Source organism: Neofelis nebulosa, chromosome 6 (assembly GCF_028018385.1).
Source record: "Neofelis nebulosa isolate mNeoNeb1 chromosome 6, mNeoNeb1.pri, whole genome shotgun sequence".
In the NCBI taxonomy this organism is placed as follows: Eukaryota; Metazoa; Chordata; class Mammalia; order Carnivora; family Felidae; genus Neofelis; species Neofelis nebulosa.
Window position 1 is genome coordinate 101,447,716 of NC_080787.1, and position 27,466 is coordinate 101,475,181.

The 27,466-nt window shown below is 45.8% G+C and overlaps 1 protein-coding gene and 1 non-coding gene across 4 annotated transcripts in view; both read left to right on the forward strand.

The window, feature by feature from the left end:
• Positions 1 to 3,981: 3,981 nt before the first annotated feature.
• Positions 3,982 to 4,088, forward strand: LOC131515549 (U6 spliceosomal RNA). Its single transcript, XR_009263619.1, has one exon. It is a non-coding gene; the product is annotated as a U6 spliceosomal RNA (small nuclear RNA).
• Positions 4,089 to 13,729: 9,641 nt separating this feature from the next.
• Positions 13,730 to 27,466, forward strand: part of FOXO3 (forkhead box O3) — a 126,758-nt gene continuing 113,021 nt past the window's right edge. The window contains exons 1-2 of one of the 3 annotated variants that reach the window (XM_058734888.1): positions 13,730 to 13,869; positions 14,960 to 15,705. In XM_058734888.1, coding sequence (XP_058590871.1) covers positions 15,088 to 15,705 — 618 coding nt within the window. In that variant the 5' untranslated portion in view covers positions 13,730 to 13,869; positions 14,960 to 15,087. Of the gene's footprint in view, positions 13,870 to 14,815; positions 14,831 to 14,959; positions 15,706 to 16,007; positions 16,028 to 27,466 lie in introns of those variants that run through there. The other 2 variants (XM_058734889.1, XM_058734892.1) reach the window with 2 other exon arrangements.

The following is a 27,466-nucleotide window of genomic DNA, read 5'->3' on the forward strand; positions in this document are numbered from 1 at the left end:
GAGCTGAAGGAGAAGGAAGTGGGGTTCCGGGCAATAAACAAAACAGAATAAACTAGTTTTAAAAGAGTGTTTAAGAGGAATCGTTTATAACAAGAGAAATGTGGTTCAGCTGGGTGAGTGCAGTGTGACCTGTAAAGTTCCCTTCAGGTGGTGGAGTCTGTGAGGTGTGTGTGAGGTCAGAACCAGGGCCTGGTGCCCAGCAAGGGCCTGGGGTGGACTCTAAGCAACATACTTCTGACCCAGCCATCTGTCTCCCAGATGCTGATGAGGGGAAGCAGAGGTCAGGGATGGAGACTGTGTAGGAACGTGGAGAGTGTGTGGTCTTTGTAAGTCCGCCAGACCTGGCTTCTGGTCCCACTTTTGTCACAGCCTCTGCTGGGAAACTTCTAGCTTGTGGCTTTCATTTTCCTCATTTATGAAATGGAGAGAACATCATCTCCTTTCGGGGGCTGTTGTGACTTTATGATAATTAAATACACAGAGAAGTTCCTAGTATCGGCACTGCTTCTAAGCAGATGCTCAGTAAATCTCAATTAAATCTAAATCATCACTAAAAGAAACTAACAAAATTAAATGGTTCAACAATTTTAATTGCTAGTGAGAATGTGGACAAAGAGCGCACACATCCGGTGCTGGTGAGAGTGCAAACGGTACAACCACTTCAGAGAACAGTCCAGCGTTCAGTGAAGCGGGAGATGCCTATGACCCAGAAACTCCTCTATCAAGTATAGACTGAAGTCATGCACGCATGCCTAGGAACGCCAGAGCAACAATGTTCTCAACTGCACTGAAATGGAAACAGCCCAATTAGCCATCAACATTTGAATAGAGACACTAACTATATATAGATTATACATAGATGGAGAGCTATTCATACAGCTGACTATTTGGCAACAAAAATGAATGAAGCAGAGCAGCCCATAGCAATACGGGTGAACCTCACATTATCCAGAGAGGAAGTAAGACCCAAAAGAAGACGTAGAGATCACATACGCAGTGTGATACCATTCATATAAAGGTAAAAAAAATTTAAAAAAAGAGGCAAAACTAAAGGAGAGTGTAGGGGTGCCTGGGTGGCTCAGTCAGTTAAGCATCCAACTTTGGCCCAGGTTATGATCTCACGGTTCATAGGTTCGAGCCCCGTGTTGAGCTCTGTGCTGACAGTTCAGAGCCTGGAGCCTGCTTTGGATTCTATGTCCCCTTCTCTCTCTGACCTTCCCCCGCTCATGTTCTGCCTCTCTCTCTCAAAAATACAATAAACATTAAAACATTTTAATTAAAAAAAAAAACAAAAACCAAAGGAGAGTGTTTAGGGCTGCAAACAAGGTGGAAAGCTATAAAGAAAAGCAAAGAAATTACCACAAGTTTAGGAGTGATGACTTTTAGGGAGATAGGGGAGGGCTTTGATGGGAAAGGGCATTTTAGGGATTTTAGGGTGCTGGTAATCTTCTATTTCTTTTTTTAAATATATTTTTTAAATGTTTATTTATTTTGGAGAGAGAGAGGGAGACAGAGGACCGGAAGCAGGCTCTGTGCTGTCAGTACAAGGCCTGATTCAGGGCTCAAACCCATGAACTGCAAGATCATGACTTGAGCCAAAGTCGGATATTTAACCCACGGAGCCACCCAGGCACCCCTTCTATTTCTTGACCTGAGTGTTAGTTATATGATGTTCTCCTAACATCAGTAAACCGTACTGTCATATAAAGTGTCAACTCTTCTCTGACTTTCTGTAAGCATGTTATATTTCTCAATAAAGAACTGAAAAAAAGAAAGTATATGTTGAAAAAGAAGATAGGCGTATCATCCTCATAGATATAGGACAAGTACAAAATATAGATGCCTTTTAAAATATTTTAAGTGCCTTTGTTTCCTATTGGATAAGTTGAAAGATTCAAGGTTAATAAACTTTTGTTTTTTCTTTTTAGTATCTGAGAGAATGAAAGCATTAGGCGGGACCACATTAAGGACATCTAGAAGGGATTTTCCAAGCATTCTCATCTTCTGAGTATTTCTTGAATCCAGAAATTAAGCAACAATGATGTAAGAATTCTGACCAGCCTGCTTTCAATATTAATATACTACAACTGTGGAAAAGGGGAGGAGGACTAACTTAAAACATACTAGAAACTAGTTTTTATACTTGAGATAGGAATGCAATTCTAATTGTTCACTTGGGGGATCAATTTGTTTAAAAGGAACAGCTTATTGGTAATACTGAGTTTATAGGGGGAGGGGAGAAAAGGTCAAAATGACTTCTTTCAGACTGAGCCTCATGGAATTCTTCCACCTGTGGATTCCCCAGCTAGGCTCTGATTCTCTGTTCAGCAGGTGAGGAAAGTTGATTTCACCACTTTACCACTGAGCTGTCAGGTCCAGGGGACAGCTGAGAATGGTTTCTGAGGCCACCAACCATCCCCTGGCTGTTGGACTCTCCTCTCTGCTGCCTGTGCACTGGAGAAAGGCCAGCTGTGCAGGCCGCAGTATCTCCCACTTCTAGGCTCCTTGTGGGTCACAGCCCTTCCAGTTGGTTGTCATGACAACCAATTCACTCTTCAACCACGTAGTTTGATAACACAACAAATGAGGAAAAAAGGGGGGGGCTTGGCTCAAACCTCATCTTATTGGTGGGCAAGTTCCCTACAAATTACAAAGTGAGTTTCACTCTCCATAGTGAATAGGAAAGCCTGACCCAAAGTGACGGGTTTGGTTAGTTCCCTCAACAGGACAGGTACCCTAGGGATTGTGGATTTTTATGGAATTATTCACTTGGCTTCATTATTTGTTTCCAAAATACAGATTTTATAAAAGTTTAAGAGTTGAAAAAAAAAAAAAAAGAAGCCCTTAACAGTATACATTTGAGAATTAATTGAAGTTGCAAAAGAGCTCTAAATGCCGTGCAAATACGTGTGGTTCAGATGTTACGCTTTCATAAAATGACTTGTGTTTGGAGGCCTGGAGGCTTCTTCCTCACATATGTCTCATTTAGCGATTTTGTCACCTATTTTGTTGGCATCCGTAGTCTCTCCAGAAATGAGCACAGGTAACCCCTGAGAGGGTGCAGAAATGTGATTATTAAAGGAACGTGAACTATCTAGAGAGTCAAGCAACAGAATGAAGGTGAGGCCTTTCCAACACGTGGACAAGAGTGGATCGAACCACCAACCAGACTTTCCTCCCTGGTGAGAACCCAGGTGCTCAGGCCAGATGCCCTGAATGCTTCTTGAAGTGGACAGACTGGACTCAGAACGCAGGTCCCACTAATGGCACTAGGATCCCTACTCAGGCCACCAAGAAGGGGTCTGCCACGACCTGAATTGAAAGAGAAGTTCCTCTGGCAAAGGATAAACCTTCTTCCAAGACATTCAAACCATCACTAATAAATAACATTCAAACTCAAATACACCATCCTTATAAGGCAACCGCGGTAGCTTACCCAGTACTTTCCTATGCCAGGCTTTGCTGTAACATATGCACAGACCTCATACCTTGCTAGTTTGAGGATTTTAAATTGTTTACATCAGACTTGCAAAATTTGTCAAACTTTTATATGTTTCCTCTGCCGTCTTCCTGTTCCACAAATTTACTCCGTTTCCAGCTGTGAATGTAGGAGAGGCAATAACCATGTCTCGTTTGCCTGTATTGATCCGGTGCTGGATGGAGTAAAACCAAAAAGACATATGAATCTTCCTTGAGAGTTCATCACTACACTGTGATCTGCATGTAAGATTGTGATTTAAATTCCTGATACCATGGAATTTTAAAAACTTAATCAGTTCAAGTTTGGGGTACTCCAAACAACTGGAAAGAGCAGACACAAGTCAATTTCACATTCATCTTTACTTGGCTCTTTGGAATCCCAGTTTTATCAGAGAGGTTCTTTTTTTTTAATAGATAAGTGTTTTATGTGAAATATTTTCTCCCAATTTTATTAAGGTATAGTTGACATGTAACATTGTGTAAGTTTAAGTTATACAGCGTGTGCTCACTTCGGCAGCACATATGCAAAAATTGGAATGATACAGAGGAGATTAGCATAGCCCCCGTGCAAAGAAGACATACAAATTTGTGAAGCATTCCATATATTTTTAAAAAAAGGTCCACAGCATGATTATTTGATATATGTATATATCGTGCAATGATTAGCACCATTAGGTTAGTTAACACACCCATCACTTCACGTAATTACTCATGTGTGTGTGTGTGTGTGTGTGTGGTGAGAACATTTAAGATTTACTCTCTTAGTAACTTTCAAGTATAAAATACAGTGTTGTTAAGTATAGTCACCGTGCTGTACATTAGATCCCCAGAACTTATTCATCTTATAACTGAAAGTTTATACCCTTTGACCAACATCTCTCCATTGCTTCACAAAAAACCCCTGGCAACCACCAATCCACTATTTCTAGGAATTCGACTTTTTTAGATTCTACATATATGTGAGATACTACACTCCTTCTCTGTATGGCTTACTTTTCTTAGCATAATGCCCTCAAGTTTCATCCATGTTGTCACAAATGGCAGGACTTCTTTTTTATAACTAATATTCCATTGCATATACACCACATCTTCTTTATGCCTTCATCCCTCGGTGGACAGTTGTTTACATGCCTTGGGAAACATGCCTTGGGTATTGTGAATTATGCTGCAATGAATATTGGGGGTGCAGATATCTTTTTGAGATAGTTATTTCATTTCCTTTGGATCTCCAGAAGTGAGATTGCTGGATCATATGGTTGTTCTATTTTTTTTTTTTTTAATTTTTTAACATTTATTTTTTGAGAGACAGAGACTGAGCATGAGTGGGGGAGGGGCAGAGAGAGAGGGAGAGGGAGACACAGAATCTGAAGCAGGCTCCAGTCTCTGAGCGGTCAGCACAGAGCTGGACGCGGGGCTTGAACTCACAAACTGTGAGATTGTGACCTGAGCCAAAGTCAGCCAGTTAACTGACTGAGCCACACAGGCATCCCGGTTGTTCTATTTTTAATATTTTGAGGAACCTCCTTACTGTTTTCCATAGTGGTTGTGCCAATTTACATTGGGATAGGTTCTTATTATGCTCATGATCTTGGATAGGCTTCGGGGTATATCTTCTGGGTCTCCACCACTGGGTACCTGTCATTGTGGAAGCTCAAGGACACTGCTGTTTGACAGATTTTCTAGGAGCTTGCTCACTTGCCAGGGGTCCCACCGTAACTTTGTTTTTGACTATGGTGGTTTCCCTGCTTTCTTGCCAGTTCAATGATTCACTTTAAAAAATAGTAAAACATATAACTTTAGTTTTCATCAAGAGGCTTGTTCTGGATATCTACTCCATCACAGTAAGTTCAAGTACTTTAAAAATAAGGTTAGACAGGGGCACCCGGGTGGCTCAGATGGCTAAATGTCTGACTTTGGCTCAGGTCATGATCTTGAGGTTCGAGGGTTTGAGCCCCGCATTGGGCTCTGAGCTGGTGGTGTGGCGCCTGGTTGGGATTCTCTCTCTCTGCCCCTTCCCCACCTGCTCTCTCTCTCACTCTGTCTCTCTCTCAGCATAAATAAAATTTAAAAATAATAAAAATTAGACAATGTATAATCAATTACTTAGCAGAATTGAAGTAGTTTCTCAAACGCTTCTGTTCCCTTCACTTTCTACTTAGAACAAATCTTCATCTTCGGAGCCCCAGACAGTAGCTGAGTGGAGTGGGGGCAATGATGTGCCAGCAAACTGACTTTCAGGAAAAACGAAAACAAAACAAAACCCACAAAAGACTCGACTGTTAGCATCGCCAGTTTCTGTGGGGTAACAACTCCCACAACAATCCATTTCGAGTGACCAATCTGATTCACGGAACAAAGAGTTGGGTAGGGATGTGCACAGTCACTGCTCATGAGCTGGAAGGAGCCAGCTCTGTTGTGCCCTGTTGAGGCAGAAGATACAAGTTAGGTGGCTAAGTCCAAAGTCTAGAGGTCGGTCAGGAGGCATAAACGAAGAGGGCCTGATGATGTAGAGGTGAGCTGGAGAGCACATAGCAGCTAATTGTTGCCATGTGTTACCAGAGTTACTTATTTCTCAAGAAGAATGAGAAATCTGACTTTCAGGTGAAATATCCTCCTTTTCAGATGTTGCCAATTGGTTCAAAAACTTTAATTTTTAAAAAATGTTTATTTGATTTTTGATAGAGAGTGCGAGTGGGAGAGGGGCAGAGAGAGAGAGGGAGACACAGAATCTGAAGCAGGATCCAGGTTCTGAGCTATCAGCACAGAGTCCGACACAGGGCTCGGACCCACGAACTGTGACATCATGACCTGAGCTGAAGTCGGATGCTTAACTGACTGAGCCACCCAGGCACCCCTCAAAAACTTTAAAAACACATGAGAGATCCAAGAAAACAACCTGATGGGTACAGATTTGGCAAACACCAGCTTTGGGTTGGTTGGGTTTGCACTTGGAGCTCTGTTTGTTTGCCTGTTTCCAGCTCTGTTTCTCTAGGCTAAGTGGCCCACCTAGATAAGAATTGCGGGGTTGGTGAAGGAGCAAATGCCATGGACCCACACAGCCTTTTGTTCCAATTCTGGGCCTACCACTCATTGTGTGACCCAGGGAAAAATGCTGTAAAATGAGAGGGATGGTCCCTACTGGGGTAGGTTGTTCTAGAGACAAACTGAGATGTGTATGAGACCTGCCCCCTTGTGCATACTTAATGGTCTGTCATTATTCTTGAGCAGAAGCCAATAGTTCTAGCTGAAGGCAAACACTGGAGTGTAAAGAAGAGAGACCTTGAATTCAGTGTTCTCAGTTTTCACTGCTTTAGATTCATCTGGCAAACATTAAAAAAAAAAAAAATCAGTGCCAGAACATACTCTTCAGTTGGTCCCAAATGGAGCCTGGGCATCACTATATTCAAAGCCCCCCTTTCCCAGTATTCTAATCCTAAATGCTTTAGGTTCACCTCATTTAACCTAATCTTTCCAATATTATTCTCATTTCATGAATGAGAAACTAAGGCCAAGGGTTAAATAATAGCCCAAGGTCACATACCTGGTAAGTGAGGGGATTCGACTTAACCTCAGAGCCTGAATTCTTTTTTTTTTTTTCAATATATGAAATTTATTGTCAAATTGGTTTCCATACAACACCCAGTGCTCATCCCAAAAGGTGCCCTCCTCAATACCCATCACCCACCCTCCCCTCCCTCCCACCCCCCATCAACCCTCAGTTCTCAGTTTTTAAGAGTCTCTTATGCTTTGGCTCTCTCCCACTCTAACCTCTTTTTTTTTTTTCTTCCCCTCCCCCATGGGTTTCTGTTAAGTTTCTCAGGATCCACATAAGAGTGAAAACATATGGTATCTGTCTTTCTCTATATGGCTTATTTCACTTAGCATCACACTCTCCAGTTCCATCCACGTTGCTACAAAGGGCCATATTTCATTCTTTCTCATTGCCATGTAGTATTCCATTGTGTATATAAACCACAATTTCTTTATCCATTCATCAGTTGATGGACATTTAGGCTCTTTCCATAATTTGGCTATTGTTGAGAGTGCTGCTATAAACATTGGGGTACAAGTGCCCCTATGCATCAGTACTCCTGTCTCCCTTGGGTAAATTCCTAGCAGTGCTATTGCTGGGTCATAGGGTAGGTCTATTTTTAATTTTCTGAGGAACCTCCACACTGTTTTCCAGAGCGGCTGCACCAATTTGCATTCCCACCAACAGTGCAAGAGGGTTCCCGTGTCTCCACATCCTCTCCAGCATCTATAGTCTCCTGATTTGTTCATTTTGACCACTCTGACTGGCGTGAGGTGATATCTGAGTGTGGTTTTGATTTGTATTTCCCTGAGAAGGAGCGACGTTGAGCATCTTTTCATGTGCCTGTTGGCCATCCGGATGTCTTCTTTAGAGAAGCGTCTATTCATTCAGAGCCTGAATTCTTAACCCCATGACATTTAGCATTTGGTGTATCTACCTGATTTGGTCTTTGTGAGGGCTTAAATACTGTAAATAAAGTGCTTACTTCAGGGCCTGGACGTGACAAATAAAGGTTAGCTATCATTATTACCTCATAATACCAAAACAGAGAATCCTTTCCACTTCCTCTTCTCGATGCAATTCCCTTTCAGGGACACCTTCAATGTTTTTTGGATCCCCACTCTTTCCCTGCTGAAAACATTCATAGTTGTCCTCCAAATGAATCCTAAGACAGTCACTGTAATGACTAGGGGAGGCTCTGCCAGGGTGTGTCATGCCTGAAGGAGGCAGAGGAGAGAGGACAGGAGCTCCAGAGATTCTTGGGGAGGGTGGTAATGAAACCTGCCTCGAATGATGCCTTGCTATACAACAAAAATTCAACTGAGTAAAATTGAAGCTCAAACTGGCTTTGTGAAACTATTATGAATTGAGCGGCATCCCATCCAGCAGAAGAGAGAGCTCCACCAAGCTATAAAGAAGGAAAGGTTTTTAAAGGTGGAAAGGGGGTGGAAAAAAAGACATTATTAGCAAAGAATGCATTGTTTCAGGCAAGGTCGCCTTCCTAAGGGGACTGGAAAGGGGACTTCCCATTGGGATGGTTATCTCATTAGTGCTAACCAGGTAATTCCATGTTGACTGGTTACAGGCTACATTCCTGGGGGGTGGCACGGGGTGGGTATTGAAACTGCAATTACATTAGGTATAAAGTCTTGGTTTCTTGATGTGGGACTTAGCAAAAGTAACTCCATTTTGGTCCTGCTGTCTCCTTAACACCCTGAAAGACAAGGCAAAGTTCAAGCTCTTTCATACATAGTGTTCTATATTTTTTCCCTGTGAGTAGTTTGCTGAGGAATGGGAGGCAGAGGAAGGGACTAATGTGGATGTCAGACAAAGGGTGGGGAGCAGCCATAGACCTGAATATTGGGGATCTTCTTTCTTTCCAGCTGGGTCACATATATGTTTGGAGACTTCTACTGTACTTGTTTCCTGTCTTCATTGTTGAGATGGATGTAGAAGCCAGTCCTCGAGGGAAATGAGCACTCGGTTGACGGGAAGCATGCTCGCTCCCTAGTGTTTAGGCTCTGGGGTCAGAGGAGTGTGCAGCTGACTTAGGTGTGAGGAGCATCGGTAAGGACCCAGGTGCTGAGTGGTGGCCCCCTCAGAGGCAGAGCTCTGGCATCTACTACCAATTGCCTCACAGTTAGATGTTGGAAATGGTGAATTTACTCAGCTCATTCGGGTAAAAAGTTTTGTAAAGTCTTGTTCCTCCAGTGACTGAATTTACAATGGAGTGAACAATTACCACCTCAGATCATTTATAAAAGTAAACAAGAAGTGAGTTAAGAAGTGGGGGAAGTTTTGGGGCACCTGGGTGGCTCATTTTGTTTAGTCATCCGATGTTGGCTCAGGTCATGATCTTGCAGTCCGTGAATTTGAGCCATGTGTCGCGCTCTGCACTGACAGCTTGGAGCCTGGAGCCTGCTTGGGATTCTGTGTCTCCCTCTCTCTCTGCCCCTCCCCACCCCCTCCAAAAAAAAAAAAAAAAAAGAAAAGAAAAAAAAAAGAAAAGGACGTAGGGAAAGTTTTGGCCAAAAATTCTACCACAAAGTTAAGGCTGGCATTCCTTCTCGATCAACAACCATAACTTACTCAGCTTTCCTATACAGATCTTCCTTGACTTATGATATGGTTATGTCCTGAAAATACCCAGTGTAAGTTGAAAATGCATTTAATGTACCTAACCTATCGAACATCATAGCTTAGCCTTGCCTACCTTATGCTCAGAACACTTGTATGTATTTTTTTTATTGTTTATTTATTTTTGAGAGAGAGACAGCAAGACAGAGTGTGAGTGGGGGAGGAACAGAGAGAGAGGAAGACACAGAATACGAAGTGGGATCCAGGCTCTGAGCTGTCAGCACAGAGCCCGAGGCGGGGCTGGAACCCGCGAACCGCAAGATCATGACCTGAGCCAAAGGCAGGTGTTTAACCGACTGAGCCACCCAGGCGCCCCTCAGAACACTTATATTAATAATCTACAGTTGGACAAAATCATCTAACACAATCCTACTTTATAATAAAATGTTGACTATCTCATGTAATTTATTGAATGCTGACAGTGAAAAACACAATGACCATATAGGTATAGAATGGTTCTAAGTATATTGGTTGTTAAGGCCAGTGATCAGGTGGCTGGCTGGGAACTGTGGCTCACTGCTGCTGTCCAGCATCACAAGAAATGATCTACAGCACATGGTGGGGGGGAGGGGGGTGCAAAAGATTAACATTCAAAATTTGAAGTAGGGTTTCTACTGAATGTGAATCGCTTGCACATCACTGTAAAGTTGAAAAACCCTAAATTGAACAATTCTAAGTTTGGGATTATATGTACTAAAAAGTGTAGGGAGAAAAAGTTGCGGGTAAGAAATGAAGGCACATGGAGGCTTTGTGGGGAAAGCAAAGGTCAAAGCAATTTCAGGCTAAAATGTAACAATCACTGAGATTTTCCAAGGTTTGCCCATAGGGACAAATTACAAGGGTAAATTTTCTGAGTAAGATGCACATTTACCAAGCTCAATGTTTCTGATCACTGCCATTTGAAGTTTTTGTTGTTGTTATTTTATTTCCATTTGAAGTTTTGATCCTCAACTCATTGGAAACTTACCCAACACTATGTATGACCTCTTGTGTTTGTCTTGTACTGCTTTTCAACTCTCGAAATACTGAACTTTTTAATGTCTTGTCTCCTCAAGGCTGTAAGCTTTTTGAGAGACATAGCTGTATCATGTCCCCAACCCCCATTCCTCACCAAGGGGGTCACAAAAAGCTCAGTTAATCTGAATCTTTAATGCTTCCAGGTTTTGAATGCCCTTGGGATAGGCATTCTGTAAATGGACACTCAACAGGTTTTTAGTGAAAATCTAATAACCTGAGAGCCCAGCCAGTGTAAATATATTCTAAGTCTGCATGTTTGTACTTTAAGGACAAAAGTTTGCTTAGATTCAGAGTGTGAACTTTTTTTTTTTTTTTTTTTTTTTAACAGTGTGCTAGAAGTATTAAGAAGGAACAACTCAAAGTTCTTTGTATTCTATGCTCTATCACGGTGCAAAGCAATGGGTGATCTGGCCTCTGGGTTCCTCCCAAAAAGCTGAACACGCTGATGCTGAACACAACTCCTGGTAACATGCCCAAAAGCCCCTCGGCCCCCCATGTGATCTTTGAAGTCCCAATCCGTCCCCTTACCCCCCAGGGACACTTTCAGTTGAGAGTTGTCCTATGTCAGCGTCCACATTGCCAGGCTATAAACCAAAGGCAAACTCAGGGCTCTCAGGACAGGCCCACAATGAGAAAAGTGGAGCAGCAAGCGCAGGAACACCACCAGGAAGCAGTCAGAGCCCCCCTTCCCAGAGTTCCCTTCCAAAGAGAAGCCGAGGTAGCAAAAGCGCATTTGTACGTGCCAGAGCTGTATGCCCAAGTGACGGGCGCGTTCGGGGGACATTCTGAGCGAGAGCGAGGTCACAAACTACGCAAGGTGATAAATCCACCTCGCGGCCAGGGTGTAGTGTGCCAGGGAGTATGTGAGCATGTGAAATCGGCTCCGGAACGTGTGGCCGCGGAGCCCCGCCGGCTTTGTTCCCGAAATGTGATTGAAAGAGCCGAAACCGGGCTTAAAGAAGGCAGCTTTTGGTGGCGGGAACTCGTCGTCTCCGCAGGGGCTTGGGCAGCGCGCGAAAGTCGCCATCAGGCTCACCGGCCCCAGCCAGCCGCTGCGCCGGAATCCTGCAGCGGAGACAGTCTGCCTGGCCCATGAGCGGAGCCCGGAGAGGTCGTGGCCCGGGTCTGCAGCGTCCCCCAGCCGGCGCGGGCTGCCCCACGCGCCCGCCACTCAGCTGCGCGGCCAGCACAACATTCCATTTAAAAATAACACCCACGTGCGCTGGTAAACAAGCGCGCGCGGCTACTGCTGCCGCGCGCCCCGGGTGAGCCAGTTCGGCGCGCGCCCGCCCTCCTCCCGCACGTGTCTGCCGGCTCCGCCCGCGCCGCTCCGGCGTGTCTCACTCTCCACCCCCTCGGACTGCCGCGCACCGCCCCGAAGCCCCAAGCCCGGCAGCTCCAGGGCCCTAGTGTCCCTCTGCTTTGGCAGGCGCGCCCCGCAGGGTGCTCTCCAAGTTTCCTCTCCCTACACCACCACCTCGCAGCAGGACCCATCGCCCCAGGTCTGCTCCCCTTCTTCCCTCCTCTGTCCTCTCACGTCCCCCGCCTCTGAACTCTCCCTCAGCGCGCGAAAGGTTGGCTTCAGGTTCGCCCTCTCTTTCTCTCCTCTCCTCTCTGTCCCCTCCTTTCTTCCTTAGAATTTTACTCGATTGTTTATTATTTGCTGGGGGGCGGGGGCGGGGGGCGGAGAGGGGTGTCTGGGGCCTGGAGACTGGTGCCCGCGGCCAGTCAGCGCGCGGCGTGGTTTGACGAGTAGGCGGTGCAGCGAATGGGGACGCGGCGCAGAGCTCCCGGGTCACGCGCGTGTGGATACAATGACATCATCTGTTTGTACGCGTCGAACTAGCTTGGTGCAGGGGCGGGGCCGCGCGTCACTTGAGTGACGGGCCCTGCGCAAAGCCCGGAGTCTGGAATTGGCTGGGTGGGCGGACTCCTGAGTACCCTGGGTTGGACCTTTTTTGTGTATTGGGTCGTTGAGGAGCGAGCTCTGGACTCTGAGGTCTCCAGTGACTGACAAAGATTTAAGAAAAAAGATATTTATGAACCAAAGTGAATAGAGCTTTGGTGTGCGTATCGCATGTAGTGCATTGTTAGTGTACAAATGAACAATTTAGGCACTGATAATAGGATAAGGACTTGTGAAGATGTTTTCCCAAACCTAAAGAAGTAGCTTTAAATAAAAAACCCAAAAACTTAAAAATGCACAATTAGCTGTCCTGGAGTCATTTACAAATTAGAAGCAATTTAGTTCCCATTCATAATTGTTCAAAATCTGCCCTTGCGTTTAGGAATGGGGGAAATTTTGCATTTCTCCCGAGTTAGTTACACTTCTCCCCTCATTTGCCAAGAAATCCACGACAAGTCGAGCGTCCTAGGTAAGAAACTCAGCTGCAAACCTTTTGGTGCCTGATCAAATCTGAGGGCGTCAGTTTATCGAAGTCTTGTATGGCACCAACATCTTCTCTTGTCAGTATTTCCACGCCGAGGTAACCTCTGCGATCTGCGGTCAGCATCTTATCTCGGGTGTTACCTGGTATCCGATTCTAACCGGGAACCGGACACCAGGGCGGGCCCAGAGCCTGGCGGACGGACGCGCCCGCCGGGGACCCTCAGTACCAGGCGCCCTGCCCGGAGTCTGAGAGGCCGCGCGACTGCGCTCATGGAGCGTCCGGGGCTCTGCTCTCCCCCTCCTTCTTCTCCTAGGCTGGCGCCGCGCTTTGTTGTCGTTGAGACTCTCGGGAGGAGGAGCCCAGCGAGGAGGGCTGCGGGAGCCCGCCTAGTCCCGGCCCGCGGCGCGCGCCCCGACACCCACGCCCGCAGTCCCGCGGAGCCGGGTCGCGCAGGCGCGCGCGCGAGCACACATATACACACACGCACACACACGCACGCACACAGCACACCCGGGCCCGCCGCCCAGCCCTCCCCTTGGGCGGGGACCCGCCCGCCGTCAGCTTAGGTTGAGGCACCCTGCGTGTGTCTATAACTTTGTGCTGCTGCCGCGGCCGCCCTGCTCGTGTAAGGGAGGAGGAGGAGGAATGTGGAAGGCGGCGGCGCGCAGGCTGACAGGCGTTTCCTCAGGCGGGCTGCGGCGGCAGCCGGAGCGCCTCTCCTTCGCCGAGGTTGCGCGCCCCCTCCTCGCCGTGCCCCGGGCCCGCGCGGGATTGTGCGTCCTCCCCACTCGTCCCTGAAGGGAAGGAACTGAGGTAGGCGCCGGAGCTTTGCAGCGGGGCGGCCGCCTTCCCGGTGACTCCGGATCTGCTTCCGAGCTGGGCCAGGCGCTTCCCTTTTCCCTCCCCGTGACTCGGTGTGCGCGCCCCCTTTCCCTCCCGCTAGTGTTTTTAAAGGACTTGAGTGAAGGGGGGAAAACTGTCAAGATGGCAGCAGCGGGAGCAAGGAGGTGATGAACGTGCTGGTCCGGGTTTTCTGGCAGCCCGGGAGACTTGGCGCTTCCTGACCTGTTGGAAGATTTATGTTCCGACTTGTCCCCTCCCCGCGTTCTTTACAGGGAAGGGGGTGGAGGGTACAACGTCCGCGAGCAAATAAACCACACAAAAACCCAAAGTGGTCGTTCCTGCTTGGCTCGACCCTTTGCAAACACCCGCCGAGCTGCTTGCCCCCCTGCTTCCCGTCTGGTCCTTTTTCTGGAAGTGTCAAGGGCCGGTCCGCACTCGGACTCATGTTCGCCTTCCCGGCCCGCGGGGCCAAGAGAGGAGAAGGTGGCTGCCCGTGCCGTTCCCGGGCTCGGGCCCCTCGGCCAGGAGAAGGGGTACAAGGGGGCGCGGAGGCGGCAGGGCCAGGGGCGAGGAGGAGAAGAGCGGAAGACGCCACAGACTTTGGCTGCGGCGCCGCGGGAAGCACTTGAGCGGGCCCGAACGAAACATAAACAAACGCACGCCCGCTCGGGCTCCGACCGCCGCTCGGCTGCGCGAGCTCCGGCCGCTGCCCGCTTTAAAGGCGCGGCCCGCGCCCCTCCCCCGCCCCCGCCCCTCCCCCTTCTTCCCCGCCCAGCCACCTAGCCCAGGAGGGACCTGCAGATCTGGCGGCCGCGGCGGCGGGGGGGAGGGGGCTGCCCCGTGCGAGCCCGTCGATTCGCTCCGGTCTCCCCCGAGGCCTGGCCAGGGGGCGGTGTCTGCTGCGCCAGGTTCGCGGGACGCACGTCTCCAGGTCTGCCTGCTTCTAGGAGGCGGGCGCCGTGCGGCCGGGAAGCGGTGGCAGCGGGCGAGGACTCGCCGAGGACCGGGCTCCAGCCCGGGATAACGAACTCTCCTTCTCTCTCCTCTCGTGCTTCCCCAGGCGGCGGCAGTAGCGGCAGCGGCTCCCGGGAGCCCGAGCCTTCGCGGCGCCCCCGTCCCTCCCCCGCCGCACCCCGCCCGGGCGCGAGAGGAGAGCGCGAGAGCCCGAGCCGCGGGCGGGCGGCGAAGATGGCAGAGGCACCGGCCTCCCCGGCCCCGCTCTCTCCGCTCGAAGTGGAGCTGGACCCGGAGTTCGAGCCCCAGAGCCGGCCGCGCTCCTGTACGTGGCCCCTGCAGAGGCCAGAGCTCCAGGGGAGCCCGGCCAAGCCCTCGGGGGAGACGGCCGCCGATTCCATGATCCCCGAAGAGGAGGACGATGAAGACGACGAGGACGGTAGCGGTAGGGCCAGCTCGGCCATGGCGATCGGCGGCGGCGGGAGCGGCACGCTGGGCTCCGGGCTGCTCCTTGAAGACTCGGCCCGGCTGCTGGCTCCTGGAGGGCAGGACTCCGGGTCCGGGCCAGCCCTCGCAGCGGGCGCGCTGAGCGGGGGGACGCAGACGCCGCTGCAGCCTCAGCAGCCACTGCCACCGCCGCAGCCGGGGGCGGCTGGGGGCTCCGGGCAGCCGAGGAAATGCTCGTCGCGGCGGAACGCCTGGGGAAACCTGTCCTACGCCGACCTGATCACTCGCGCCATCGAGAGCTCCCCGGACAAACGGCTCACTCTGTCCCAGATCTACGAGTGGATGGTGCGCTGCGTGCCCTACTTCAAGGATAAGGGCGATAGCAACAGCTCGGCCGGGTGGAAGGTGCGTACCCACCTCGGGCGGGCGGCCGGACCCGCCGGGCCTCCTGCGCAGTGCGAGACGCGCCTTCGATTCATCGGAGCGCGCCTGCGGGCGCTGGGGAGAGGGGTTGGCAGCGAGAGCCTCCGCTGTGAGGTTTCGGGGGATCTGTGTGACCCCCAGAGGAGGGGAACCTGGGGTCGGCCGCGGAGGGGGGTTGGGGAAATGAGGCTTCCGGGGAAGCCTCGGGCATGGCCAGGTGAGGAGAGGGGGCAAGGGATGCCGGCGAGGGAAGGACTGGCGGACAGGAGTGCGTTTGACGGATTCCCCGGACTGCGCGGAGGAGGTAGGTCTGCGGCTAACTTCGAAGTAGAAATCACCGTAGTGAGGGTGCGGGGAGGGCGCTGCGGGTGGAGTGAGAGGATGTGGGGGAGTGTTTGGGACTTGGTGCCCGGAGAAGCGGTTGGATTTGTGGTTCCCAGTTGGTTACAGGAGCATGGTCGTTGTTAGTAGCTGGATGAGCACTCTTACGTCGAAGTTTCTATCTAACGTGTGGATGTTAATTCCCATAGGCATACCGGTCCCATTAGAAAAAGCAGTGGTTGTAAACCTTTTCCTGGCTGCTTGTCTTTCCTTGCCTGTGTTGACATCTTTATTACTTAGAGAGGTTTTCCCAGTAAAGGAGTCTCCAAACTTGAGATGTTCTGGGTCCTGGAATGGGCCAGCCCTTCCACCTTAAGGCGGACTAGCCACACCTGCTGCTTCTATTGAGGCCTGGACTCTGGCGCTATTTGAGGCCAGGTCCAGGTGTGGAGGACTGGGGCCTGGAGCTTCACCTAGCCTTCCCTGGCCTAGGGGAGGGAGATGTAATGGCAGGACTGGGCCATAATGGCTTCTACCTATAAGTGAACCAGAAGGGAGGCTCTCTACTGTTCCTTTTCAGCCTCTTGGGGCACTGGACACATGGTAGGGAGAGAGGTGTGGAAAGGCCTATGATGTAATGACTTCCTGCAGTTGGGCATCTAAACAGATTAACTCCTGTGCCCCTGCTGGGCTGCTGATACCCAGCTGCTTTGCTCTTCCTGGCACCTCATTCTCCTGGCCTCTACCCCAAGATATGAATGTGTCATTACCAGGCAAAAGAGGTACATGTGGAGATACATATCACTTATCAGTTGCTTCTATTTGCAAGTTAGCTTTTTTTTTTTTTTTTTTTTAATTAAAGAGGTGGTTGCTTCCTTCCTCAGTCCTTCTCTTCACTGTATCTTCCTGGATTCCAGTATGTGTGTACAGCAAGAACAGTGTAATCTTGGTGGAGTACTGGAGCCCTGGAGAGGAATTTGTGTAAAAATTGAAGAATGTAATGTGTTTTAAAGAAAAAAGAACTTAGTGTGTTGAGTTTTAATTTGCTTAAAAAAAAACTTGCAAAGTACCTTTTTTTTTTTTATAATTTCTTATGGCTAGAAAAGGACTTGTTGAGATTTTTTTTTCTTTTTTTTTTAAGTTTATTAATCCTGAGAGAGACAGACAGCGTGAGGGAGGGGCAGAGAGAGAATCCCAAGCAGTCTCCACGCTCTGAGTGCAGAGGCCAGCTCAGGGCTCGAACTCAGGAAACTGAGATCATGACCTGAGCCGAAATCAAGAGTCAGATGCTTAACTGAGCCACCCAGGCGCCCCTTGCTGAGATACTTTAAAAGCAAAATGTGTGCTTTGAAATTATTCCACATATCTGTCTCATTTCCTTTAATGAATGCTGACATTATGAATCTTACATTGGATTTAATTTTAAAGCTTTGCAAAAGAATGCCAGCTGTGTGATCCGAGGGCCATTTACAGAAAGCATGGGAGTGAGTTCCATTTCAAAGCAGTGTTACTGTGATAGCTTTTAAAACTGAATTTCCAAGTGAATAGCAAGGGTTAATCTCAGTGTATAGTGTCAGGAAGGGGTGGGTTTCAAGATCTAAGAAAATGGATATAGGGGTTTGGAATATTTTTCAAATTTCTCACACTTGCAGTGAGTCCTGTATATTTTGAACTTGGTGCAGAGGATCTGCTAGTTAAAAGTTAGCTAGTTAAAGCTAAAAAGTTAGCGTTGGAAGGGTTTTCACATTTCCTATGACTTTCAAGTTTACAAAAGTAGTTTAATTCCACAAATAACATTTCTTGGTATTGTGCTTACAGTTAAAGATGGTAACAGTTTTGATTTTTTTTTTTTTTTTAAAGATCTAGGTGAGAAAGTAGTATTACCAAAAGTAGCCATGAATTGTGATTCAGTTAATTATATTTTCACGTAGCTTGCAGGACTTACAATAGAGATTTGGGGCCTAGTCATAAACTTTATGGTTTTATGTCCTTAACCTTTTTTTGGTCTCATGCTATCTCATTTCTCTCTCTCTCTCTCTCTTTTGGTTGGAGTATATTCAATGCACAGTGTTAAATTAGTTTCTATCTTATCTCTAACATTTGTGAAATATAAATTGAAACTCTAGCCTTAATATGTTTAATACAGTGCATAAAGTAAAATGTCTTTGTGTTTAATGTAAGTAAAATTATTTTTAAGATTTTATACTAGTTCTGAGTATCACATGACAACTTGTGGGGATATCCTTTAAAGATTTTTTGTAAGATGACTTTCATCAAAAGATGCACCCATGCAGGAACTTCCAAATCTTTGATGATGGAGAAAGCCCTTTGAAACTGGGGTGGTTTCATATTCTGATTATGACTAATAGCCAGCCTTTTTTTGTGCTTGTGGTTCAGTGGGGGTGGTAGAAGAGGGAAGAGGGAGAGGTCAGGAGCTAATTGTGACCCATTTCCCTGCGTCCAAGTTTCAGGAGTTGATTCCTATCACGATTAGTCATTTTGAGAGCAGGCATGTGCACTTAAACCACACTGCTTTCATTCTTAGTTACGCATTAGGGTTTTTAACTTCTAAAAATGTCTAGAATTCAGGTTAACCTCTCCTAGTCCTGTGTGCACATAGGCACAGTATGCAGGGCTTAGGGCTTGCTTTTTTTGTGGCTTTTTTGGCCTGTTGCATTCTGAGATTCTGTCACCAGAATTCTCACCCTAAGATCAGAGAATGAAAGGATTAGAAAAGAAGACATTGGAGATCAGAACTGGGACTAGTGATTTGAAGCCCTGGTTGCATATTAGAATCACCTGGGAGCTTAAAAAAAAAAGCCAATACCCAGAGAATCGGTTTTAATTGGGCTGGTCTGGGGCTTAGCATTATTTTTGTTTGTTTGTTTTTGTTTAAGTTTCTCAGGTTATTCTAATATACAGCCGGGATGAGGTTTGCAGAGATTGTTCAACTCCCTCATAGGTGAAGAACCTGATTCTTCAAGTTAAGGACTTCTCTAAGATCACACAGCTAGTTAGTACACAGGTAATTAATAGTTGCAGTTCTGGAGATTTGTTCTTTATCACATTATTTTCCTCTTTAAATCGAGGATCTATTTTTTAAAAGTCACTTAGTAAGTAACAAGTAGTCTTACACAAGTAAAAGATGCTTTCCTGAAAAGCATATTTGCCTCTCAGTCTAAAGATGTCTTGGTTATTATTTTAGCATCAGAAACAGATGAATATTGATGGAGGCTGAGTGAGTTTCCCATATTTGTATAGCCGTCCAGTGTTGATCAGTATGGGTACTTAGGAATTATGATGTGATGAAGGTGGCAGAAAAGATAGCATTTTAACAAAAGGAGGAAGTTCCTGGTTAACTTAGGTTTGAAAGATGCATATTGTGCCAGACAGAAAGGTGATGGCTATCTCACAGGCTCCCTTACCTCAGGCAATAAGTAGAAATGAATAATCAGATGTGGTCACGAGGGGAAAAGGTTACATTTCCTTTAATTCGGATTAAGTTTACTTGTACTGCACCACCCATAATTAAACTGGTTTGTTCTCTCGGTTCCTCCTGGGGAGGGGGGCAGACCTCTAGGACTCCAGGGTTTACCTGTTAAGGTCTATTTATTGCTTATTCACCTACTCACACCCACACACCTGCATTTCCCACGGGGTTAGGGCATGATTGTATCAAGTAGCCGTGAGTTTCTGTGCTGGTTCTCAAAATTTCACAAATGGAGGATCTTGTGTGTGTGACGATTTCTGCTGCTGCTGTGGAGGTTAATTCTGCAAGAGACTAGTCTTCTTTCATGTGACAATGTGTACTCTTACAGCTTCTTCCCAGAGTGAAAAGATGAGGACCCACCTGCCACGCAGTGCTTGTTGATGTTCTTACTGTTCTGGTTCTTTAGATTAATGCATGCAGCTCCTTCCCAACACACTGTGTTAAGAAAATGTCATTTTAACTGCAACTTTTATATTTAAAAAATATTTTTTTTTAAATTTCAAAATGACAAAGTTGTGATAATTCCATGTTGGCTTGTAATTCTCCCCTCAGTCACCTTTTGGAGTAACTCACCAAAGGGCCAGTTACAGTCGTGTGTAAGGAATCTGTCTTCTGCTTGGCCCATGTTACCAAAATGCTGTTTTGTAACTTCCTTTGGCAGGACTGTCTTCGTCAGGGATTCTCAACGAATACACTTCCTCTTCCTACAGCCTCAGCACACTAGGGGGACTGGGGGACTGTTTTTCCTCTTTTTCAAAGCTGTGTCATCGACCTCTGAAGTGAAGAAATTGGCCCTTTTAAACTTTGATCTGTGGGCCCTGTAGCAGAGAGAGTCTTTAAAAAAGAAGCTAAGTGTTTGTTTTGATATGTTTATCTCCTTCTTAGAAAATGAAATGAAACTATGCAGACTTATTTTTAGGAGATTTTAGGAGGGTTCTATTTTAAGAGAATGACACCATAGAAGAACATCTTGTAGTTCAACTTTTTAATACGTGTGATTCTTACTTAAAACCTGCAAGATATTTTTATTTAGGAAATTAATGAAGAGTCCTTGTCCCAGTAAAAAGTCATTTATTTGGTCTGGGAAAAGTTTAGCAGATACCATCCATCCAGAGATCTTCATAAATATGCAAAGATAAGACTGTTTAGGTCTGTACATTCTGGCAGGGCACCCTGCTGACCCACTGCTTATCAGATCAGATTCCCAGGCTGGAGAGAATATGGAATTTATTTTGTTTTCATACCTTACTCGTCTTGCCTGGAGGGAACAGACTTGATCCTCTCTTGAGTCATTTTTCTCCTTACCTTTTCCTGTATCACAAATTGAAGAGCCTGAAGAGCCACTCTGGCCTTTTGCTGCTATAGAAGGAGTTGGGAATGACACATATATAGGTAAGTTAGTGTCCGTGGACGTTATAGCTGGCATACAGTAAGTGACCGAAGATCAGAGAGAGAAAACCTTTTTACCATTTTCATCACATGCCATTTTATTCATGCAACAAACAATCAAAGGCATACCGTTCACAGGGCTTTCTCCTGGGCCTAAGGGATATAGTAGGAGCACAAGTCACATAAGGTTCCAGTTCACAGGATTCATGTTCTATTGGAGGAAGACAAAAAATAAACGTGCAAATCTGTGTTCTATGAACTTGTCATTGTTGTTCATTCACTTTGCCTTTTTTCACATCTGTACTTCTGCTTTCATCAGTACTTCAGCTCTCTGCAGAGATGTTACTGGCAAATTGGAAAGTTGGTGTTGAACTCTGGCTTGGAGCTGGTCTTTAATTCTCTGCCGATCATTTTTTTCCAGCTTGCTTTGGAGACGCAAGGCCACTGTGGCATGGCTCCTATAGTTTGGGTCTGTTTGGGAGAAGCTGGGTTTTTTCCAGGTCTGCCCAGATTAGGGCACACCTGTGGTCCTGGCCTGATCTAGGATCTCCAGTTCTGTCGTATGGGGCCTGGTAGAGGACTGGCCTCCCTCTGGAGTGGAGGTGGAGCCTTGATACAGCTGACTCATCCACATTGCTTCTCGCCTCAAATTTAGAACTAAAAGAGGTTTTAAAGATCATCTAACTACTTCATTTTACAGGTGATGAGCAGGACAAGAGCATGTGAGTGACTGTTCAGGATCCTACAGCTAGCAGAGATGGAGCTAAGAGTGTGTCCACGTGAGCCCCTGGGAACCACCGTTCTGTAATGTCTGCTGTTAACCATTGTGGTTTCACAGCTGTTCATGTCATTGCTTCCATTTCTGCAAACTCTTACTTCATTTGCTTGCCTCTGATTCCCCTCCCCCTTCCTTTAGGCTGGTTGTGCTAAAGTAACTGTGTTGCTCTTTTAGCAATCTCCATCAGTGCTTTTAGCTAACCTAAAAGCCCTCTGTTTTAACCCTACTCCACCCTACTGTGCCCACCCCTGACTCCCACCTACTTGCTTTGTCATTTTTCTCTGACTCCTCTTGATTCCCAAGGACAGTGTAAGAGCCTCCAAAGCACAGAATGTGTCTGCCAGACAATAACATATCTGATCCTTGGAGCTGCTTTTTGGATCATTATGTCCACAGCCCATGAAGATAGCCTTGTTCTGGGACTCTTGACACTGAAAGAGATGATGTGATTCGAGAGTGAGGCGATACCACATGTGGAGTCTTTTGGATACTTCTAGCTATGAAGTCTGAGACCTCCTAGCATTGATGTTGCTAGGGTATGGTGTAGTTATGAAAGGGTACTCTGCTATCTAAGGCATTTCTTGTTAGTGTCTTATTTCCTCGTGTAGAAGTCCCTGAAAACTTCATTAGTGCCAGTTACTACCCATCACAGAAACTGAGGGGAACCTGATCTTGGAATGACGTCATTTAGAGAAAAAAGTTGAAATCAAGTCTGTTTTCTGTGTGTATGCCCCACCGATGCAGCATCAATATGCACCATCTAGAGAAAGTCACCATGGGATTGTTCAGCCTAAAATTCATTTACCCACTTCTTACGGGAGCAAAGCTGTTGTGTAAGTTGTCCATAATGTTCTGCATTTGGAGGCAGAAGTCCCAGATAGACCTGAAGTTTTATATCCATGGATTGGGAAATAGAAGTCGTGTATGAAGGAGGAAGAGACAGCAAGCACTGTTTGAGATGGATCTTTTAAGGGGTAGTCTGGAGCTCTTCCGAGTTCATGTTTTTGAAATGTGTGGTTAGGCTGTGATTATGATACAAGAGCCCAATTCTGATGGCATCCCTACCCTGACAGACTCAGTGCCTTTAACCATTTTATTCCTGACTGAACAACATTTCTTTCTCAGTATCACAATTTCCCCAGTTGGAAAAAGAAGCACAGTAGCAAGCATCCATAGAGTATTGTGATGTATCCTTCCTTCCTGATAAAACACAAGTGTGTGATTGGTGTATGTTTCAAGCTGGGCTTTTGTAGACAGTGTGTCTTTCAGTTTCCACTCAGGCTCAAGCTTTTTTTTTTTTTTTTTTTTTTTTTTCTATTATGGGATAACATTATAAAATGAAATGGACTAGGTTCCCTTATGGGCCGTGGTCCTTTCAGTAATTTGCTACTCTAGTAATTGCTTGTGATGAAGAAGCCAGGTTCTCTTCTAGGGGCTCACCATGCCTGGGTGTCAGATGTATCCTCGTCCTGCAGTGGAGAGGCGCACACAGAGCAAGGAAAGCTTGTGGCACGCTTGTAGGGGGCAAAGCTGATGCAGGAAGTGACTCCTGCTACAAACAAGTGAAATGCATTAGCTTTCCTCTGGAGTAAACTTACAATAAATCCAACAGAGATGCCTTTGGCAGTTTTAAGTAGGTGTTTGGAATTTCTTATTTTTGTGTGTGTGTGTTGGGGGAGAATCCACATCATATTTTTCATTGTGTTTTAGATGTCTAGTGAAATTAATAATTTGGCTCCTGAAGCCATTGAGAATTTACTTTAAATTCAGAGCCAGCAGAGGGAGTACCCAGGTCTTAAAGCTCATCTCAAGTGTTTTTTTCCCCATAAAGCCGAAATAATACCTTGATTAAAATAAAAAGGACTGTGATATATAGTGCTTCCATGTAGGTTTATGTCATCAGAAACAGATAATTTGAGGGGTGCCTGGTTGGCTCAGTTGGTTAAACGGCTGACTTTGGCTCAGGTCATGATCTCGCGGTTTGTGAGTTCCGGCCCCGCGTTGGGCTCTGTGCTGACAGCTCAGAGCCTGGAGCCTGTTTCGGATTCTGTGTCTCCCTCTCTCTGCCCCTCCCCTGCTCGTGCTCTGGCTCTCTCTGTCTCAAAAATAAATAAAACATTAAAAAAAAAAAAAAAACCGGATAATTTGTGGAGGGGCTGTTAAAAACCTAAGGTAACTTTTTAAAAATTTATTTTTATTAAAAATTTTTTTTTCTTTGAAAATTCCATTTATTGGTATTGATGAACTTTGATTTACTTTTAGCTCATATGCTAATAACAGCTGCTGACCACTAAGGTAACTTTTTTTTTGAAAGGAAACCTTGGTTTTCTGAGACCCATGATCCACTTTCCATCCCCGAATAGTTAAATGAAAGCACTTCTAACTGAAAAATATCCTTCCCTGTCTTTCATATTTTTTTGTTGTTTCACTTCTGATAATACATGTGAGTGTTTATACGTAATACCAAAATTTTCAGAGTATTCAAGTGTCTGGGCTAGTGGAATGTGCTGTGTTTTAGTGCTATTTTGATTGGGACTTCTGATATTTTCCAAGACTTCACAGTTTCCCACAGGTGAGAGAAAGGCAAAAGCTACATTATTTCTAATTCAGTTTGGAAGTAATAGTCCACTGGCGATTATAACTTTGAATTATTTTTTTTTGATATTTCTGTAATGCTGTGATTTTGTCATCTCCTTCCCCTTTGCCCCATACTTTGGTGGTGGTGGTTTACTTTAATTTGGGAGTTGTAGTGGGTTGAATGGTATTCCCCCCAAATTCATGTCCACTTGGAACCTCAGAATGTGACCTTATTTAAAAATAGGGTCTTTTAAGGGGTGATGTGGTTAGTAGCCAAGCGCAGCAGGCGTTGCTGGGAGCCACCTGAAGCTAGGAAGAGGCCAGGGACAGTCCCCACCCTGGCATCTTCAGCGGGAGCATGGCCCTGCTGAATCCTTGGACTTCTAGCCTCCAGCACTGTGAGAGAATAGATTCTTGTTGTTTGAAGACCCCGAATTTGGTGATTTGTTATGGTAGTCTTGGGAAACAAACACGAGAGCTTGGAGATGGAAGAGAGGGACAGGCAGGGTTGCAGATAGAGGAGAAGAGTACAAAGTTCTGTTTATTTTATTACTGAGATTATTTGCCATATAGCATTGGTTTCAGCTGTACAACATACTGATTCAACTTTGGTGTCTGTCACAAAACGTTCACCACAATAAGCCTACTTGAATTAACACCCATTGGTGCTCACAGTTGCAAATTTCTTTTTTTTCTTGTAATTAGAACTTTTAAGATTTACTCTGATTTTATACCTGGAAGTTTGTGCCTTTTGACCACTGTCATCCATTCTGCCCCTCCCCATTTTAAATTAGATTAAAATTAAAATGTTAATCATTTACAGGCCACTTATAATTTAAATTTCTTCATTCTGCTGTGGGAGACAGAAGGGAGGCATGAATTTACCTGATTTTCCAGTTAGAACTACTAGAACTTGTTCCTCCTTCCCATTTCTAATAAGTCCTGGGTTCCCGCTCATACCCCCTCCCCTGTCCCCCTTACTGAATTTATTTCTTGAAGCTCATGGAATGGCTGCACGTGTGGAGTGTGGGCTTGAGGTTTCTCTGAAGCCCAGGAATTCTGGCTGAGAGCTTTGGTCTAGAATCGTCCCTCCTTGAGGAGAGAAAGAAAGGAGCCTTGGGTTCTCAGTGGAAGGATCCTTTCTTTCCTCTCAGGGCTTGAGAAGGTAGAACCCAGTCAGGTCCATTGTCCTTGATTATGGTACTAAGGCTAATCCAGAATCTCTGGAGTCCCCTCAGCTCCTCCTGTGCTTGGTTCAGGGACTTTCAAAGTTTCTCATACCTGAGCCTTCAGGCTCTTGTCGCCTTTGTGTATATTTATGTCCCAAAAACCAGTCATCCTGATGAAGAATAGAACATAGAGTGGTTGTCGTCATAGAAGTAGAAACAGTTCTGAAGTATTTAAGAGTGAGAATTGCACAGTTTAATATTCTATTTCAAAATGATATTTTTGGGAAGGAGAGCCCGGAGAGACAGTTTGATTCTTACAACAAAAAGGCATCTTCACAACCACATTCTCAGACCTAGGTATTATACTAATTATAATAATAGTAGCTAGGATTTATTGAGCACTAAGCACCAAATGCTCAGCTAGGTTTTTACATCTAATGTTGATCCTACAAGATAGGCATTTAAATGTAAATCCCAATTTAAAGATGAGGAAATGGTACAAGGAACTTGAGATCGATCAGACCCCAGGTTTCTTGGACTCTGGAACTTTTTTTTGCCTTTTCTATTGTGCTCTACTGTCTCCTGAGTGCCAGTGGGACTTTGGGTTGGGTGGGGGGTATACAACAGTAAAATAAAATAGCTGCCATTTCACTTATTTATATTATTCATTTGGCAGGGAGAGTTGAGTTTGTGTGTGTGTGTGTGTGTGTGTGTGTGTTTTAATTTAGGTAAATTTGACATACAACATTAACTTCAGGTGTATAATGTAGCAAGTCAGTATTTGTATATATTGCAGAATGCTCACCACAAAAAGTCTAGTTAACCTCCGTCACCATTCATAGTTACAGACTTTTTTTCTTGTGATGAGAACTTTTAAGATTTACTCTCCTAGAAACCTTCAAATATGCGATACAGTTATTAACTGTAGTCACCATGCTGTACATTACATCCCCATGACTTATAACTGGAAGTTTGTACTTTTAGAAAATAGCTTCCATTTTAAAGGTTGCTGCTGTGTGCCACATCTTTACATATGTTACCGCTAATCCTCATATTAATCCACCGGAATACTGTCTTGAAGGCTTGTCTTCCAGGTTGTGGCTGACTGGGGTAACCCCTCTGTGTGCTGCTAGGGGAGTGGACTTGGACCCATGATGTAGGCTCCTTTCCTTGATTTTATTAGCATGAGCTAATAACTTAAAAATTGAGTCAGTGCCTTGGCTTTAAGTGGGAGAATAGAAGAAGTGGCTTGAGAATTCTGTCAAAAACCTGCAGGTGTGTGGATTCTCATTTCTGATCGGTCACTGCTTTGCAGGAGCATGGTTTACTCTGCCTCATATACAAAGTGTACTATTTAGAACTAATAGACTCATACGTTGTGTATAGAAATCCTTTGGGTTGGACTATTATCTCTGGCACATTTCTGCCTTGGGAGAACAGGGTGTCTGTGCTTCTATTATGTTGTAGACTTTACCTAAAGCATCTAAAGTAGATTGAGGGAGACGAGACCACCAAGAAAAACAGATTGCAGGGGAACAAAATTTATAAGAAGCTCCTGGCAGCAGTTTGGCTGCTGAATCAGATCTCATAACTAAAAGTATTAAAATACCTTGTGAGGTGTTTGACTCTTTGCTATGCAGGTACTGTTGGGTTTAAAGGCAGGTTGCCAAGACAGAGACTGAAAACGTTGCATAATGCAAGTTGCTGGCCAGGTTAAAGTGTTTATCTCTACTGAAGAGCTTATTGCTTTTATCTTCAAGGTAAAAATATGTATGGGTAGGACCTAAAATGATGGTTTTAATTGGCCAGGGGAATGCAGTACTCATGTGCCCTAAGATAAAATGTGGCTAGCAGAACACTAATCCTACGTGTGTTTGAAAAAACTTCAGAACTCTCAGTTTCATAGTAAAGATAGGTGAGTAGTGCCTGGATAGTGTCCAGAAGATAGACTGAAACACTATGATAAATGTGGAGCCGGCAGAACGGTTCTGCCTGATAACTGAATATAGAGGGTGCTGG